Source organism: Bufo gargarizans, chromosome 1, assembly GCF_014858855.1.
Source record: "Bufo gargarizans isolate SCDJY-AF-19 chromosome 1, ASM1485885v1, whole genome shotgun sequence".
Lineage (NCBI taxonomy): Eukaryota > Metazoa > Chordata > Amphibia > Anura > Bufonidae > Bufo > Bufo gargarizans.
This window is the reverse complement of record NC_058080.1, coordinates 44545672-44566519: the sequence shown is the minus strand read 5'-3', so window position 1 is coordinate 44566519 and position 20848 is coordinate 44545672. Positions and strand designations below refer to the sequence as shown.

General features: G+C 40.7%; 1 protein-coding gene across 6 annotated transcripts in view; it reads left to right on the top strand.

Annotated features, from left to right (window-relative positions):
* CTNNA2 (catenin alpha 2) overlaps positions 1-20848 on the top strand; it is a 1975930-nt gene that overhangs the window by 1708511 nt on the left and 246571 nt on the right. For all 6 annotated transcript variants that reach the window (XM_044295267.1, XM_044295273.1, XM_044295260.1 and 3 more), the window contains one exon: positions 19863-19955. In XM_044295267.1, coding sequence (XP_044151202.1) covers positions 19863-19955 — 93 coding nt within the window. The remainder of the gene's footprint in view (positions 1-19862; positions 19956-20848) is intronic.

Below are 20848 nucleotides of genomic sequence, written 5' to 3'. Positions count from 1 at the left end.
TCTAGCCTAGACATGCTTGGGTGCCCCTCAGAGACAGCCAGGGATCCAATGAGAAGATACAGTATAAGCAGTTTATAATGTTTTTTGTCATTTACAGCATACATACAGTAGCACTCAATGAGTGTAGTGAACTGAGGCAGTAGAAATCTGAAATAACCAAAATAATGAAACGAAACCCAGAATTATAAAATAAATTGCAAATTAGCTCAATGAAAAATCTTAGTAGTGCAGCAGGTGAAAGACACATGATCCTTACTTTACTTTGAAATGTGAAGATGTCCAACAGTGCCATCAGCTTAGAACTGGCAGAAACCATTGGAATCTAGGTACACCCAACTACTGTATAGAGAAGTCTGGACAGAAGCCGTCTTCAATAAGAATTATAACCGAAAAAGCCATACCTTTGACGTGGAAACAAGATCAACTTTGCATAAAAAGATAGAAACTGGGGTGCAAAAAATTTATAGCAGGTGCCCTGGACTGATGAGTGAACATTTGAAATATTTGGCTGTAACAGAAGGCAGTCAGTTGTTTACCTAAGGGTTGGTGAGCAGTACAATAATGAGTGCCTACATGTGCCAACAGTGACGCATGGAGAGGTTCCTTGCAAGTTTGGAGCTGCATTTTAGCAAATGGAGATGGGGACTTCTTCTGGATAGTTGGTGTCCTCAGTGCTGACAAATACAGGCAGAAACTATACCATCAGGGAGGTGTCTGGCTCCAAATGTATTGTGCATTAGGACAATGACCCCAAACATACAGCTAAGGTAATTAAAGAACTGTCTTTAGCCTAAAGAAGAACTCAAAGTCATAATAGTGATGATTTGGCCCTGCAGAGCCCTTATCTCAACATCAACCCGTCTATCTGGAATTAAATGAAGAGACAGAAGTATTAGAGCAAGCCTACATCTGCAGAGGATATGTGGTTAATTCTCCAAGATGTTTAGAACAAACTCCCTGCAAAGTTCCTTCAAAAACTGTGTGTAGGTGTACCTAGAAGAATTAATGCTGTTTTGAAGTCATAGGGTGATGATACCAAATATTGGTGTGATTTAGATTTCTCTTGTTCATTTGCTTTGTATTGTGTTAAAAACTAAACTATTAACACTTCTATTCTTGAACACATTCTTCGCAGCATTTTTTCCACACCTGTCTAAAACCTTTGCACAGCACTGTGTGTGTGTATATATATATTACAGTTTACCCACATAATAAATCTAAAGAAGAAAAAAAATAACAAATAAAATAGAAACTAAGATTACAAGCATAAACCAGCTTGTGCACAAAATCACTAATTGCTAAGAAGTATCCTTAGGACCAAAGCATTCTACCTGTTAAGAGAATAAAGAAGAACATACAGGAACTTTCTGTCATTGCAGCAGCATCTGATTGCCTGTCATCTCTAGTCTATTTTATGTATATTTTACTTACCTCTCTGCACCTCCTGGTTCCTTTGGATCAGACGCCACCTTGATGTTTAGATTTCACCCTGTTTAATCTTCCTCTGTGCAATGACACAGGCTCGGTGAGGAGGACCAGGTATCTAGCAATAGAAGCAATAAATCTGACACATGAACTTCATTGATTAAACTTATGATTAAACTGTGCACCCATGCATTTTATTTATATAGCATCAGCATATTCCACAGTGACATCAGTCCATGTCCCCATTGGGGCTCACAATCTAAATTCAAAATTGTGAGATGAAACCCATGTGAGAGAAAACCCATGGGAACTCATGGAGAACATGCAAACTCCATTTAGATATTGCTATAGGTCAGATCTGCACCTAGGTCCCCAGTGATGGAGAGGAACAGTGCTAACCACTGAGACATGCCATCTACACTTTGGAACTCTAGTTTTAATAGATGAAGCACCGACAAAAATGCAATGCTAACAGCATGCTGCACTCATATTGCAATGAGCAGGACCGTGGTACGGCTACACGGGCGTCAAAATATGCAATGGGTCCGGATATGGGTATAATAGTCTATAGTTTTTGTTTGTGACGCCAATTGCAGCGTGCGCAGGGTACTAACACAGGGCCCTTTAAAGTGTTGCAACTCATGTCCCAGGTGAGGTATGCCAGAGTCGGGTAATGTCTCTGTATGGTAGGGGGTATAGTGTCAACGGTGTCTCCTACCTGGGTACGGCTGGACTTCTGGATCCTGGCTCACTTGCAATAAATGAGTGTTGCTAGTAGGAGTAATTGAGGAATGAATGAGATCCAGACTTGAAGTATAATTCAACTTGTCTTTACTGAAGGCAGCATTAATCCATATGAAATACAGCAATAGTCTTTTAGGTCCCAGCAGGTATTTGGCAATGTATAGCAGGTATCAATATCTCTTCTGCTTCTATCATGTTCCTGGAGATCTCTTGCAGGATTAGTTGTCTGCTTATGGCTCTGTAATATGTGACAGGAATCTGTCTCCTGCTCTGTCTATCTTCTGCTCTATCTTCTGCTTGGTATGGGACTGACTAGCTGAGGAGGAATTTGGCTTCTCTTGGTCTCTGGATGTTACTCACAGTTAACTCACAAGGAATGACTCTTCCTGGACGCTGGAGATGGCTGCTTGCTTGTCAACCAGCTGAGGCTGAAGGCTCAGACTGGGGATGAAGATCTTTGGTCTCAGCCGACACCCGATCCTGGGTTGGGATCCCTATTTCTGGGAGCTCCTACCAGCACAGCCTTCCCCAAGCCGGGGTAGCTGGCACACTAACTTTAACTTCCTTTCCTCCCCATGAGGCAGGATGTGGGAACATTCCACACCTCCTCAAAGAGCGGGGAGCTAAACTGGAATAAACTATTCCAGTTTAGAAACACTAAACTGACACTAAGGTCCTGCTGACATTGCTGCCACCTGCTGGTGTACATAGAAATTAGAGCAAAAATATGTAACAGGCTTAGAATATGCACATTTGTGAGGAATATTAAATAAATCACATTAGCTGACAAGGCACATGTTACCAACCAATAGTAGTGGGGAAACAGACTTTAGTAACATAACTCTGGGATGTTACAATATCACCAGATGTCGTTGTGTTGTGTTAGTTGAATGCCACCTATTGGCATTGTTAGATAGAAATCAGCTCTTTTGCAATGTGGAAGTATCTGTGGCGTGGTGCTGATTCCATTCAGGTTTCGACTTCTACATCCATATAGATGTTAAGACTGCATGTGGTGACTAAAGACCGTACATTCTTCCACTCAGCATCTCTAGCCCATAACCATATAATGAAAATTGCATGGAATGATTTAGTGCAACTCATGATAACCTCTGGTTGACTCATGTAATGGTTCCATTATTCCGGTCATTAGATAATTGTAAATATATTCACTAAATCTATATATTGTCACAGTTTTCTCAGCCATGGTTAGGAGATCCTTAATTATTTGTATTTCGCTCCGGAAAGTACTTGTGTGTTCTCATACAGTAGCTGTAGTGGAAATGATATATCAGTCCTCTTTTATCTAGACAATTCTATTGCCCTTCCTAATTAATCTTATCAAGATACTTTTGTACTGGTGCCAGAGAGTACAAATTGCATTCGCCAGAAAACCCTTGTATCTTCTTATACACACAAGTGAATGACTTTAATTTACGATTATAAAAGCAATTAGTTTTGCCGGTCATCTCACTCCCATTAATGTAGTGGCAACACTTGCATGTGCCTCTAAGCCGGTGCTGCCTAATGCAGACATAATTATCTGTTTCCTTGTCCTATCCAGGACACCTCTGTCTATCTGGACTTGTGCCATTTCCTCTGACCTTGCATAAGTCAAACTGGAACAGAATTTGAGACAAATGCTTTACCGCTAGGTTCTGCCTAATCTGCTACTGTCTACCCTTCCACTGCCTACCCTGATATTGCTTACATTACCACTGCCTTCAATTTTCACGACAGTATCAGAAGTGGACCTCTGCTGATTGTCAACATGTTGGCTTCTCCGATGAGTAACGTTTTCTGCTTTAACAAAGGTAGGGATTTTGGCGTGTCAGGCTACAAACATCAAAGAACAAACACCCTGCAACCATTACTGGAAGAACACAAGCTGGTGGTGGCAGAGTTATGGTCTGGGGATTATCTTCATGGTATTCTCTGGGCCCACTCATCCATATGGAAGGCACTCTCAAGTGATTTGGGTTGGCATCCATCCTTGCAGATAAGGTACACCCATACATACTGATTGTCTTCCCTGGGGTGGTGGGATCTTCAAGCAACTCAATGAGACATGTCACATGGCTAGAAATGTCTGACATTGGTTGGACCAGCATGACCAAGACTTACAAGTACTATCTTGGCCCCCTTCTTCTCCAGACTTGATCTCAATTGGACATCTGTTGGACCACCTTGATCGTCATGGTCACTCTATAGATCCTCTACCACGCATCCGCCAGCAGCTGTGGGTGGTGGAGGATGTACCTGTGACATCCTACCAGAACCTTATTGAGTCACTCCTAGTCCGTTTAGCTGCTGTCCATGCTGCACGCGGCAGGTACTCTGGATATTAGCTTGTGGACATGATACTGCGACTTGACTGTGTATATCTGTAGGATTTCAGGTATATCTAATAAGTTATATGATTGCATATAATCACTAGGATGAAGCTGGGATGTCAGCCTCTGCTCACTAACAGCCACAGCACATTAGATTATCCCTAATACTATATAGATTGACTCTCTGCATGGCAAAGTCATTTGTAAGGAATGCCTTGTATGTTTTCTCCTTTATGACACTCATTATAGTTATTTAACTGTAGAAAACATGCATTTACCAAATAACATTCAGCCTATGCTCCCGTGTCATCTCACTGCTCACATTTCTAGACATATTACTAATAGTAGGCCCGAATCACATCCCATTATCTCATGCTTTATCGCATTGGTCTAGGCTATGGAGGTTTTTTCTATAGGGAAAGCCTAGATTTATGATGAACGCTCGGGAAAAAGACTGTGAGCAGTAATTTGTTCATAAACGCATACTGATTCCTGCCTATTGCGAAAAGTCATTGGGGCAGACTAATCACTTTAATTCAAGGGTAGTGGCAAACAAGTGATATCTGATGATGTTGCGACTGCCCGTGGAAAAGGGAAAAAATAAATAAATACGGAATACCACCTTGGTGGCTCATCTTTAATATGATGTATGAGCTTAAATAAATGCTGGTGCATGTGTTTGCGTCCGCGCTGGGACATACCGTGTAGTCAGAGCAATAAATACAGCCCGCTTGTCTCTTCCATGCACTTTAAAAATAGTTGTAAAGGGACAGGAAACCCCCTCGAAGGCAAATTATGTTGATTTAAGAAGGGGAATGTTTATTCCACATGGAAGGATGACCTCATAACTCAGAATTATAAGCTGCATACGGTAGGTGTTCATTATTCTTATCTTGTGAGTCTGACGACGTCTTAAAAATGCAGTTATTTTACTTTTTACAATCTTAATATTTACATTAGACAACTGGTTATTGCAATGAGCTAAACCACCATGACTCATGGGCATCTTCACTTTGAGTGATAGTATTCCTATATCCCAGGAACAAGACCATATTCTCCTGGGGTAAAATACTGCCTTGGTAGATCTCTGAGTAGAAGTAGGAGCCCTCACGCTATATGCCATGCTGTATTGTTAACTCCAAGATAGACTAAGGTGTATAGTATTAATAGACTACTTTACCTTTATAGAATATTGGTGGATCTACAGAGTTCCTTCTGCCGCTCAACAATCTCTGAAGATCTGACACAAAGCTAACTTTTTCGAAAAGATGTGCACTTTGTAATTGTCAAGCTTCCAGTTTTTTCTTCAACAGTCTAATGAGAACCCAATGATTCTACAATGATTTACTGAAGCGACTGACCTTTGTAGGTCACTTTCAGTCATGATTGTGGTGGATCTGGCTCATACAAAATTGGAACCGTCATGGGAATATCAGGTCTTGTTCCATGGACCCCACTTCAAATTACTTCCATAGTTTCCATATTAAGCAAAGATTTCCATGGACAGGATAGTAGTCAGTAGACTACATTCCAAGTCATTTATTGGAATTACTAGGCTTTCAATGCTTTCATTGATGTGGCATCCTTTGGTTTCTAAAAGCTTCCATGACTTTCATTGACAAGGGATCCTTTAGAACCAAAAATATTTCTTAACCTCTATAATTATTAATTGGAATAACTATGCCTCCATAGCTTCTGCTGACAGAATTCCATAGTTTTTTGTCGGCATATATGGATTCCATTGACAGGCCTTCCACTGGAATCAACAGACACCCATAAGCTTTAATCGATAGGTTGTCCACGGCATTAACATTTTAAATTTAAACTAGCTTTTTTTTTTTCAAAATTTACCTCATTTGAAGTTTTCTTTTATCCCCCATACTTGAATCCTACTTCCTGGTCTGTCATGTGTATGCTGTCCCATCATGACTTATGGCAATGAGATGTGTCCTGACATCAGCAGATTATGTGACTCTAACCCCATCCTTGTTCTTTTCAATGATACTTCCTATGTCCTACATTACAAGGCTCCAAAGCAGGACATAACCTACAGAAACTGAATATAACAACATATTTGCCATACGATGCAATGGTAGGCAAATACATTTAGAATAAGGCCTCATACACACGACAAACCATGGAACGGCAAAAAACGAAAGCCGTCCGTGTGCCTTTTGTGCCCCATTGTAGAAATGCCTATTCTTGTCCGCAAAACGGACAAGAATAGGACATGTTCTATTATTTTTGCAGGGCTACGAAACGGAGCATCAGATGCGGACAGCACAAGGAGTGCTGTACGCATCTTTTGCGGCCCGATTGAAGTGAATGGGTCCGCATCCAAGCCGCAAAAACTGTGGCTCGGATGCGGACCAAAACAACGGTCGTATGCATGAGGCCTAAGGCAGTTTTGATACATAGTGGCATTGGGGGAAAGCGACATACCAGCCATATCTCTTGGGCAGGATATATTTAAATTTGTGGCACAACCCCTTTGAGGTCTTTTTCCTCATTTTAAAAAACAGGGTCCACCGGAGCGGTGGTGGATTTAAAAGGTTATTTATGGTTGGCTCGTTATTTTATCATATTTGTTGCTGCTAAACATAATTTTTTTTTTTATCCTGGACAACTCCATTAAGCTTGCATTATTTTTCTGGAATATACTGAGATGATGGGGCTCCTCGAACAAACCAATCATCACCATTTCAATGGCACGGCATTGCTGGCCCTACAGTCTGCACACATCTCCATCTTTACATTACCGCAGAGCTGAAACGTATGATTTATTGGGCTTTTTTGTTCTCTGCTGTATGTTACAAGCGCTCACAGCACTTTGTAAAATAAATTATTAATGGCGTAACATCTCATTGGTAAAGAAGTGCATCAGTAATTCATAATACTGTAACAGTAATAATGCTTCTCCGCCATTCAGCAAGCGCTTCCCTTCAATAGCAGTATGTTAGCTGCTGCGCTGGTGTTTTTTTTTTTTTTTTTCATTATTAAGTAAAATATATCCTTTTACAAAAAGAAACAATTTACTTTTTTTTTTAATCTTTCAGCGAGTGGAGAATAAAATATCTGCTGTTACATTGTGGGCTCAGATAACATTCTGTCTCTGTACACTGGTATTTATGTTCAGTTATACAGCGGTATTACTCTTTTACAGCCATCCAGTCAGCTGGAGGGTGTTCTTCTAAGGAAGGGATGAAACTACCTCTTTAGATATTAAGAGTGTGTGCTGTATATTTGTTGTATTGTGCATTTCACCTTTAATACTCCTTCAAAATACTTTATTATATGCATCTTAAATGCCTTGAAGATTTTTTATGACATTTTTACAAGCATTTTTGATGGCTTTTTATTAAATTTTCTATTTTATTTCATTTATTTATTATTGTTTGTTTCATGGTGGTTTAAAAGTCCTGTACAGGAGCCTATGGGGAAAATTCCATAAAATACTTAAAGGATGCTGCATTTAAAAAAAAAAGTTACTGACCACAAAAAGACAACAAAATGTCAAAAAATACTATAGAAATATTCCATTGTCAGCTGTTCCTGGGGTCCACCAGAGGAAACTATTCTTGAGGCCCACCAAACCTTATATCATTAATCAAGTTTAATAGGTTTTGAATCACAGATATAGACCCTAGTGGCAATTGCTTGGCTCCAAAGACAGACAATTTTTTCCTCCTAGATCTTTGGGGCCCATTATGGTATCAGAACCTGAGCCCACTCTAGTGGGCCAGTCCTATGCTTAAAGTGGATCCATCTGGATGGAAACATACAAGTCTTTCCTCTATACCTCCTCTTTGGATACACTTTTGGCAGACAAAAAGCATCAAAAACTGCTCAAAAAGCTGCCACAAAAACTGATTCTACATTTACTCTGCAACCAGCTTAACCATGGGAAACATGATCTGAGTATTGGCTGAATCATATTAAGGCCACAACTGCAAACACGTATCTCCCAGACAAAAGAGAATCATCTTGCTAGTGCCACCTACATTGCCTTGCAAAAGTATTCACCCCCCTTGACTTTTTTAGTATTTTTGGGCCTAACAACCTGGAATTAACATGGATTGTTTGAGGATTTGCATCATTTAATTTACAGAACATGTCTACAACATTGAAGATATTAGTTTATTTTTTACTGTGAAGCAAACAACAAATAGGACAAAATAACAGAAAAGGTCAATGTGCATAACTCTTCACCCCACAAAGTCAATACTTTGTAGAGCCACCTTTTCCAGCAATCACAGCTCCAAATCGCTTTGGATAAGGCCTCTTTCACACTTGCGTTGTCCGGATCCGGCGTGTACTCCACTTGCCGGAATTACACACCGGATCCGGAAAAACGCAAGTGTACTGAAAGCATTTGAAGACGGATCCATCTTCAAAATGCTTTCAGTGTTACTATGGCACCCAGGACGCTATTAAAGTCCTGGTTGCCATAGTAGGAGCGGGGAGCGGGGGAGCGGTATACTAACAGTCCGCGCGGCTCCCGGGGCGCTCCAGAGTGACGTCAGAGCGCCCCATGCGCATGGATGACGTGCCATGCGATCACGTCATCTATGTGCGTGGGGCGCCCTGACGTCACTCTGGAGCGCCCCGGGAGCCGCACGGACGGTAAGTATGCTGCTCCCCAGCTCCCTGCTACACTTTACCATGGCTGCCAGGACTTTAGCGTCCCGGCAGCCATGGTAACCATTCAGAAAAAGCTAAACGTCGGATCCGGCAATGCGCCGAAACGACGTTTAGCTTAAGGCCAGATCCGGATCAATGCCTTTCAATGGGCATTAATTCCGGATCCGGCCTTGCGGCAAGTCTTCAGGATTTTTGGCCGGAGCAAAAAGCGCAGCATGCTGCGGTATTTTCTCCGGCCAAAAAACGTTCCGTTCCCGGAACTGAAGACATCCTGATGCATCCTGAACGGATTTCACTCCATTCAGAATGCATTAGGATAAAACTGATCAGGATTCTTCCGGCATAGAGCCCCGACGACGGAACTCTATGCCGGAAGAAAAGAACGCAGGTGTGAAAGAGCCCTAAGTCTCTATGAGCTTGACACATCTTACCACTGGGATTTTTGCCCATTCCTCCTTGCAAAACTGCTCCGGCTCCTTCAAGTTGGATGGTTTGTGAACAGCAGTCTTTAAGTCTGACCACAGATTTTCTATTGGATTGAGATCTGGGTTTTGACTCGGCCATTCCAACACAATTACATGTTTCCCCTTAAACCACTCAAGTGTTGCTTTAGCAGTGTGTATGGGGTCATTGTCCTGCTGGAAGGTGAATCTCCGTCCTAGCCTCAAATCACGCTCAGAGTGGTACATGTTTTGCTCAAGAATATCCCTGTATTTAGCACCATCCATCTTTCCCTCAACTCTGACCAGTTTCCCAGTCCCATCCCCCCAGCATGATGCTGCCACCACCATGTCTCACTGTGGGGATGGTGTTCTTTGGGTGATGTGATGTGTTGGGTTTGCGCCAGACATAGCGTTTTCTTTGATGGCCGAAAAGTTCACTTTTAGTCTCATCATACCAGAGCACCTTCCTCCATACATTTGGGGAGTCTCCCACATGCCTTTTCGCAAACAACGTGCCTTTTTGTTTTTAGCTGAAAGTATTGGCTTTCTTCTGGCCACTCTGCCAAAAAGCCCAACTCTATGGAGCGTACGGCTTATTGTCGTCCTATGTACAGATACTCCAGTCTCTGCTGTGGAACTCTGCAGCTCCTCCAGGGTTACCTTAGGTCTTTGTACTGCCTCTCTGATTAATGTCCTTCTTGCCCGGTCCGTGAGTTTTGGTGGGCGGACGTCTCTTGGCAGGTTTGCTGTTGTGCCATGTTCTTTCCATTTGGTTATGATAGATTTGATGGTGCTCCTGGGGATCATCAAAGATTTGGATATTTTTTTATAACCTAACCCTGACTTGCACTTCTCAACTACATTGTCCCTTACTTGTTTGGAGAGTTCCTTGGTCTTCATGGCAGTGTTTGGTTAGTGATGCCTCTAGCTTAGTTGTTGCAGCTTCTGGGGCCTTTCAAAAAAGGTGTGTATATGTAATGACAGATCAGATTGCAGATTGTGACACTTAGATTGAACACAGGTAGACATCATTTCACTAATTATGTGACTTCTGAAGGTAATTGGTTGCGCCAGAGCTTTTTATGGGCTTCCTAACAAAGGGGTTGAATACATACGCACATGACAATTTTCTGCTTTCTATTTCTAAACAATAGTTGTATTTATATATTTTTCTCATTTCACTTTACCAACTTAGACTATTGTGTTCTGATCCATCACATAAAATTCAGATTAACAAAACATTGAACTTAAGGCTGTAATGAAACAAAACGAAAAAAGTCAAGGAGGGTGAATACTTATGCAAGGCACTGTATATTATTTTCCCATGAAGCATCCTTAAAGGAGTTATTTCAGTTATATTAACTTATCCCCTAAGCACAGGGGCATGCGCTCAACCTCTCCATTCATTTCTATGGGAGTTGCAGAGATAGCTGAGTACAGCGCTCAGCTATCCCTGGAACTGCCATGGAAATTAATGGAGAGGCTAAGCTCATGCCGACCAGCCACACTGTTCATTTTATGGAGCTGGACAGGGTACAGACTCCCATTCTCATGATTGGTGGGGGTACCAGTGGTAGGACACCCAATGTCCGGAGGATAGTGGATACCTTAATATAACTGGAAAACTCCATTAATGCAAGCCAATACCCCCCTTGAGCTATATCCAAGGCATCTCGCTCAGCAAGCCAGAAACCTACTCCATACTCATGAGAGGCAAATACCTTGAGACTGCTGTCTGAGCAAAGGCCATAACTGGTAATTAAGGGCAGCATTTTGTGACAATGACTAGATGCAATCACATTAATATATTTGCCCAAATAAGCCCAACAATTGCTCCACCTCTCTGCAGTGCATATAGTATGGACCTTCTGTTCAACTGGAGATATTCTAGTACCAAACTTTTGGGAGGGTTCCTCAAAAAGTTTTGTTGTACTTACATAATAATGCCCGCATCTAATTCAGTCTCCTTTGTGGGTCATGGACATTCTCTGAACAAGAAACTCGCCATCAGTGATGGGGGAGCATTATTCTGTAATTTAGTTCCTGGAGTGATTGGCAGAGCTGGTGGCACGATACAGTGACAGATTGTAATACCTTTGGGGTAGACAGTTTCTGTTCGAGTGGATGACAGTCCTCTAGTCCTGCTGTTTGCATATGCCTCAGGAATGTATTTGCTGCTTCTGTAGAAGCCTTTCAGCATTTTTCCAGCTTGTGCTCACAAATATTTAATTTTAATAGCAAAACAAAGAGAAAATATAGGAGCTCTCCCCCCTGTTGCTATAGATATGGTGCTCTTGTCAAATTGACTCACCCTATCAATTATAGTTAAATAGAAAAATATTACGACAGGCACTCTTCATCTGAAACCATCCAGAAAATGTTTCCCTAAATCACCATTTAATATTGTACATCTTTAACCAAAATAAATGTAAACATATATATATATATAACTGAAATATTAAAAAACAAGCAAACAAACAATATACGGTGGCACTGTTAGGAAAAATGCATGTATGCTAGATCTGCTGATGATATTGAGGTATATATTATGGAATGGTAACTCTCATCCATACAATCATCAAAACATTGCCACATTGGACTTCGGAGTATTAGCTCCTGAAGAATGAGACAGCTAATACTCCGAAACGTGTTTGGTTAGAAATATATACCTGTAAACCTCATTACCATCAGCAGATCTACCATACATACATTTTTCCTAACATTGCCTCTGTATATTGTTTGTTTGCTTGTTTTTTAATATGTCAGGGATTTTTTTTATTTTTATATATAGACTTTTATATTTATTTTGGTTAACGATGCACAATATTAAATGGTGATTTAAGGAAACATATTTTCTGGGTGGTTTCAGATGAAGCGTGCCTGTCGTAATATTTTTCTATTTAAATATTTAATTTTGTGTTTTGCAAACATAAAAGCAACAGTTTGCTATTATCCTTAGGTGTTACTTAAGATTGGCCAGGGACTGCAAACATGCTGCATCTCCAGTGTAAAGGAACATTTTCATCCAGTCATCATACATGGGAGATACGAACAAAGAAATAGAAAAGCTGCAATAATTATAATGAGCAGGGGATGTGGAGCGTCCAGGCCACTCACTACTCTTGTAATAGTCCCAGTGTAGCTGGTAGCTGACCAATAGGGGTCAGAGACACCGGTGTGATGCACCAAGGGAATATGCAATACTTGTACTCAGAAAACATGCCAAGGTCAGGCCAGGAAAAGCTTGTGCATATCCATGAAACTGGTCTAAGGTCTGGGCAAGCAGCAATGGTTCAAAATGGTAGTCAAGCTATAGTCAGCATAGGCAGTGGATGATCAGAGTTCATAAGCAGGTAAAGGTATGATATAGGGGCAATCAGATAAGCACACCTTCACTGGAACACTAGTAAACCAGAAACCTAAAGCGCAGGCACCACCTCCTAGAGAAAGGTGTGCTAAGCGCCCTCAGGTGTCCAGTCATTGGGTAGAGAAGATTGGTGTAATAGTTTGCAGGCCCTTTACCAGAAGGGTGCATGCACACCACATGAGACAGCGGATGAGCCTAGCAGTCAAGCACAGGCTCTGGCCTCCAACTGGGGATCGAGGATTCTGACGATCGGTCCTATTACAAGAGGGTCGAGGAGGGCTGGCAAGGACCGGCCACTAAGCAGTAACAAAGGGTTTAGTGATGTGGCGCCTGTGCCAGCCCCAGATAGCGGGACAACGGTTGGCATGGAGTGCCTCCATGACAAAAATATAGCAAAAAGGCCCCTACATTTTATTACAAGTCTTCTGTCTGGTTCCTACCTGAGATTAAATTGTACTGTCCACCAATGCAAGCTGCTCCTAGTATGCTCAGTCTCCATCTCTTTCTCTCAATACTATGTGGTGCAAGTTATTATTATTAATAATTATTATTAAAGCGACATTCATCCCATAGCTCTCTTTAGACAGTGGAAAATTTAATTGTACAATAGCATATGTATCTCTGGTGCTATATGTGAGGGACTATTTTCTATGTAAGGAATGAGTTTGCAAGTGCTAATTGCAATGCATCCTGGAAGATGCAGGTGCTTGAGGAGCTTCTGTCCACCCACAGAAAGGGAAGAAAGTAAAAAGTTCAAAATTTGTGTGTGAGGCCCATGATGATGGATGACCAATGTCAAGTTTCCATAAAGTTCTTCTTTACAACAGAAGAGGAAATTAACAGAGGTCATGTTGTCTTCTGTGGTAAAACAGGAATTATAAAGTGTTCTCAGTTCCATTAAAGTGCATAGGACTTAGTTGCAAGGATACACAAGACCTGTCTTATCTTTCCTATGATTAACCCACTTAAGCGGCCTGGGTCATTAACAATGGGTCTGCTATTTTATCAATAGGCCAGACTGGCTTCCTTTCCCAACTGAAAATGGAGACCAGAATTAGGGTGAATGTGGAATTACGATAGAGTAAAGTTTTTGTCTGAAAAAAAATTGGAGGAGGCCTTTAAGTAAAACATAGTCATTATGTTATGCCTTATGTAGGGCCTAAGGGGGCAGTGAATGACTCAAAGAGCCCAAACACCAAAGAATGAATCCCCATGTCATGCTCCACCTGCCTTAGGCCCCAGGTAGGCATAACATGGTGTATCAAGTTTACCCAAAGTCTTGCTTTATATATTACTATTCTCTAATAAAAAGGGAGGGGCAGTGACAATGTCTCATTTCATTTAATTGATAAGAAAGCTTAAAAAGACCCCATGAAAATTTTCTACCCTGTGTTCTACACAATTTCCAGCCTTAGAGTATATATGCAGTAAATGGCATACAGCCGTAATTAGTGTACTGGGAAACTTATGAATGTTTGTTCAGATACATACAGCACTATGTAAATAATAGGACTGGATAATGATCTCCCATGAGACCTTGTACAAATGCTCATTTGCCAGGCCTTTTTATTCTTACAAAGCATTGCTTGCATTGCTGACATTCTTGAAGTATTGCTCTTCTTAACTCATTCTCTCGGCTCAGAGCTTCGCTGTCCGGTGTGATTAATGCCCAAAGAGGATAAAGGAAAATCCCGGAGCCGTATTATGAAGAAATAAAACACTGTTCTTGGAGAATTGCACATTTCACATCAGCTTTGATAGGTATCTTAAAAGGGCAATAAAACTATTACAAAACTATTAAAGTGTTTCCGAATTCTTCTCCGACCTCTCATGGAAACAAGATGAATGGTCCATTTTAAGCCTCAAGAAGTATCTCCCTCATTCAGGTCACCGTCCCCGACGAGATAAAACTCAAAATAAGGATAGCATTCATGCAATATATGGCCTATAATACCGCATTGAACTTTGCGTTGGAACTTTCTCTGTATTTCTGCATTCTATAACTTGTCAGCAATTGGCATCTTTTATCACCATCCATTGGCTTTGTTTGCCGGGGCCTTCTTGATGTACCAACAAATCATTTGGAAAATGTAATCTCCTAATAAAAAAATAATAATTTGACGTGAAGCTCCAAGGCTCTTAATAAATAGACAAAGTCATTTATTTTGCCCCCGAAAGGAAGAAATGATTATATGAAGATGGAATGTTGAGTGGCTTGTGCCCGAAAGAGTCTCTGATGCCCAGGGTGGCATGTACTCCGGTAAGATTTGACATTGTGATACATTCAAACCACGTTCGTAATTGCTCTGAAGTGGAATGGACTCTGAAGAACAGATGGATCAGAGCTTATACAGCGATGTACACGAGACAAGGGAACAGATTAATACCGCAAGGGGAGACCAGAGGAAAATTTGCAAAACACGAGGGTATTTGAACTCATTCATGAATCATCTCCAACTGGTATCTCTGCTGGAAGGCATAATGAATACTCATACATGCTATTTAAAAATGTATCAGTAGTCTTCTGTACAGATGTGAATGAAGAGACGTGTTCATGATGCTGTTTTAAAGAAAGTTTACAAGGGAAAGAAGTTGGATGAATGTCGGTGGTATGAAGACAAGACCCCTTGCAAGTATCTGTGATGGCTTACAAGAAGGTACAGTCAATAGCATGTGGTATGGTATATATGATCCAAACATAATGGCAGCAGTACTTTAATCTGCCAATTTAGAAAAATCATAGGATTGTGAAGAAGTGGCGAGCTAGAAGATTTCTTTTGTCTATTCATACAATTGGCATGTATGGATATATTTCCCCATACTATAGACATACTGTATACATAGAGGATAGAGATGCCTCCTACTTCGGTGCCTGTCTATACCACCACAAACTCTCATTCCAGGGACTGTTCTTGTTTCCATCCCATGTTCTGTAGTAATAGTGATGTGACCATTGGGCACCATCCAATCTTTTGGACTAAAGGGACAATTCCATAAAAAATGATACCAACTTATATATGAACATTCTATGAATTTTTGGTGGATGGTTATCTGGATATATATATTTTTTAAAGTAATTTCATGTATTCTACTTCCTGTGCTGGCTCCTTAAATTCCTTTTTGTTTGGACTTTTAGCATGCTAGACAGTTTCCCTTAACTCTCTCAGTCAGACCATCACTCTGACCAGAGAGAAAGCCCGCCCGATCCGCAGCAGGGGTCCGGCAGTCACTGATAGCCGGACCACTGCAGTATGCGTCGGCGCATTAACCCCTGCACGGCCGCGGTCAGCTCAGACCACAGCATGTGCGGACTTCAGATGTGTGCGGAGGGGGCCACTTAAGTGGAGACACTAAAACATGATTTCTTTTTGTTTCAAAAATGATATAATTATGTAAAACTTACACAAATGAAAAAAAGTATACATATTGGGTATTGCCATGTCCATAACGACCTGCTATATAAAAATATCACATGGCCTAACTCCTCAGGTGAACACAGTAAAAAAATAAAATTTAACTGTGTGAAAAAAGCCATTTTTTGTCACCTTATATCACAAAAAGTGTAATAGCAAGCGATCAAAAAGTCATATGTACCCCAAAATAGTGCCAATAGAACCGTCATCTCATCCCGCAAAAATTATACCCTACCTAAGACAATCGCCCAAAAACTGAAAAAAATATGGCTTTCAGACTATGGATAGTGTTGAGCGCGAATATTCGAATCGCGAATTTTTTTCGCGAATATCGGCACTTCGCTAATTCGCGAATATTTCGAATATAGTGATATAAATTCGCTATTTCGAATATTCTTTTTTTTTTTTTTTTTTTTTTAATTGTTATATTTTTTCCTTTCCCACTTCCCTAAAGTTGTTCTTACCTGTCCTTTGGATTCCTGGCTTCCTGGCTGCTCCAGTCAGTGCCCGTTGCCGCTTCTGCCGCCTTCCGTGCTCATGGAGCGTCCCCATCTCCATGGGAACGTCTCCATATACTAGAATGTACTGTCGGATTTGAGAATTACGTTGAAATCGCAATTGCGATTAATATAACACGAAATAATCGCATTTGCGATTTCAACGTAATTCTCAAATCCGACAGTACATTCTAGTATATGGAGACGTTCCCATGAGCATGGAATATAGCATTACTAAGTTAAAATCGCAAATGCGATTATTTAGTGTTATATTAATCGCATTTGCGATTTTTTTTTTTTTTTTACTATGGTTGGCTTCAATGGTAGAATTAGCGAATATGACGAATATATTCGTTATATTCCACAAAACGAATATACGAATGTATTCGTTATATTCCACAAAACGAAGATAACGAAGTATTTTGCATCTCAGTTATATCTACCTATTCATCAACTTCGCTAATTCTAGCAATGATATAGGAAAGTTTACTATAGAGACAGATAAGTATAATTCGCTATGCGATTATATGACTGCTTTTTTTTATATAAATAGAATAATTATAATACCTGATAATTATTATAATCTATTTATATAAAAAAGCAAAGTAATATAATCGCATAGCGAATTATACTTATCTGTCTCTATAGTAAACTTTCCTATATGATTGCTAGAATTAGCGAAGTTGATGAATAGGTAGATATAACTGAGATGCAGAATACTTTGTTATCTTCGTTTTGTGGAATATAATGAATATATTCGTATATTCGTTTTGTGGAATATAACGAATATATTCGTCATATTCGCTAATTCTACCATTGAAGCCAACCATAGTAAAAAAAAATAAATAAATAAATATAACACGAAATGATCGCATTTCCGATTTTTACTTAGTAATGCTATATTCCAGGGATCAGCAACCTCCGGCACTCCAGCTGTTGTCAAACTACGACTCCCAGCATGCTCCATTCACTTCTTTGGGAGTCCTGAGAACAGCCATGGAGGTGTGCATGCTGGGAGTTGTAGTTGCACCACAGCTGGAGTGCCGAAGGTTGCTGATCCCTGCTATATGCCATGCTCATGGAGCGTCCCCATCACCATGGTAACGTCTCCATATACTAGAATGTACTGTCGGATTTGAGAATTACGTTGAAATCGCAAATGCGATTATTTCGTGTTATATTAATCGCATTTGCGATTTCAATAGGAGAGTAGCCTTTAAGTTTAAAAAAAAATAAAAAAAAATTAAAAAAATCGCATATGCGATTTTTTAAATCGCATATTATTCGCGATAACTAGCATAATGACGAATATTCGATTTCGACGAATATAAAACGAATATTCTATCGAATATTCGCGAATTTCGTCGAAATCGAATATGGCACCTGCCGCTCATCACTAACTATGGAGACACTAAAAAAATTTTTTTTTTTCAAAAAATGATATCATTGTGTAAAACTTACATAAACAAAAAAAAAGTATACATATTAGGTATTGCCATATTCCCTTTAAGCAATAATTCTGACTGTTATATTCCTCATTAACCTTTTCTATACCCGTGCCATGGTACATCTTTATATAAAAGGGTTACAGCTGTTGGCGTCACTACGTGAACTTCAAGGTACAATTTGTACGTATTTTTCCTGCTATTGCCATATATCTTTCTGCTCTCCATCGCTATAGGCAACACTACGTTTTTGGTACTTTTTTGGGTGATTTAGTAATTATTCATTATTAAGGCCCCAGCGATCTGTCCTGGTAAAATGTAGCAGAATACTGTGCTTACATATAGTAATACACTGAAAGCATTTTATTAGTAGGACACCTGGGTAAGGCTTTATGGAGCCCTTTGTGGTCTCAAATGCAGGAGGGAACTAAATATTTCGCAAAATGCCTGCATTTCTTCCACTTTATTCCTGGGGAGGGGTTTTATATCTCTGACCTGACAGAATACATCCTTCGCAGCAGCAGTTACCCCAATCAGCATATGGAAAGAAAAACTCCCTTTTTCCACTACGGTACATTTTTACATTTTCCCAGTTTAAGGCTACGTCTACACGACGACTTTTGTCGCGCGACATTTTGTTGCACTAATGTTGTGCCGACAATTTTTATAATGGCAGTCTATGGTGTCGCACTGCAACATGCAACATGCTGTGACCCGGACGCAACAGTCGCAGAAAATCCATTCGAGACTGCCATTATAAAAATTGTCGCGTGACATTAGTGCAACAAAATGTTGCGCTATTCAAAAAGATGATGGGTTCGGGGGTGCCAGGGACTTCTCCACAGATCAGATATCGATGACCTTGTCCTGAGGATAAGCCATATTAATCCTAAAGGTGATTTCCAGGTTATCATTAGAATAATCCATGGCATTCTGACCACTAGGACCCCAATAATCAGCAGAATGATGGGGAGTGAGCTTCCCCCTGATTGTTTATCCATACAAGTGTGGCTGTGCCCAGTACTGCAGATCAGCCCATTCATGTCAACATGTCTGGGCTGCAGTACCAGGCACAGCCACAATTATATGGATGGAGCTGTACCTGGGTGAGCAATAAAGCAAATGCCTTAACCCCTTTGTTGTGCTATTTGTGGGGGACCTAGGGGATAAACCATCTGTTTTACACTCCAAGAAACATGTACAATACCTGAAGATATTGAATTGTCACGATCCTAAGTTTCAACATGATCAAGGTGAACAGGTGGATATGCCATTCACTAGGATATATCCAAGAAATCAGAAACATGTTCATCCATAAAAATAGAGATGAGACATGATGCATGGCCATATGGCTTTATTCCCTACAGAGCCCCGAGACAGAAGAGCACAGTACAGCGACTTGGCCCTGAGGCCCATGTGGTTATAAACCATCGGCCTGTACATATGTGCATAGTGGATATTTTTGTGATTGACATCTTAATTAACACCATAACTTCATTTTACTATAGGAGATGCTTATCCTCGTTAACGCTTTCGGCTCTTTTGTTTTTTCAGGTTGCAAACCTCGCCTGTTCCATTTCAAATAATGAAGATGGGGTGAAGTTGGTGCGTATGGCGGCCACCCAGATTGATAGCCTCTGCCCACAGGTATGTCTTATTAAAGAATCAGTTAACTAATGATTAATTCATTTATTGACTAATTTATTCTATAGCCAGATGTTGAGGAATGGAACAGCAGAGAGTCACACATTACTGCACTTACATGCAGGCAATATATACAGGCTTATACCGAACAGCCCAATAAGCAATAACTTTAACTCTACCTACCTAATATTGTGTCGGACCCGTCATGCTACCAAAGCAGCTCTGACCCATTAAAGTCTGGACTCCACAAGACCTCAGATCTGCCACAGATCTGCCAATTTCCGCTTACTCTCCTGTCATCCAAGAAGGCCTCAACACTTGGTAGTCTATAACCCTTCCTGCATGTTGAGCCCTGCTCTCACATTGGCTTGCACTGCTCATGTGAGGAAGATGAAGGAAGGAAGTGTCTCTAATAGGGTTGAGCGAGCCCGAACTGTAAAGTTCGGGTTCATACAGAACTATACAATTTTTTGACCCCGAACCCGAAAATTTCAGTAAAAGTTCGGGTTCGTTGTTAGGCGATTTAATGGCGCGTGTTGAAAAGCTGCAGGTCAGCCAATCAACAAGTGTTTAACTCATGTGCCCTTAGAAGCCATCACAGCCATGCCTACTAATGGCATGGCTGTGATTGGCCAGAGCAGCATGTGACCCAGCCTCTATTTAAGCTGGAGTCACGTAGCGCTGCACGTCACTCTGCTCTGATCAGTGTAGGGAGAGGATGCTGCTGCTGTAAGGGAGAGAATAGGAAAAAATTCTGGTGTTCTTGGTGTTAAATCTGAAACTACAGCGATTATTTTTGTGGGTGCTATGCTACATTTTTGTACCCCTGAGCCTAGTGCCACAGAGAAATAAGCTTTAATCAGTCTGTTTTTTAGGTGGGCATCAGTGGCCATTTT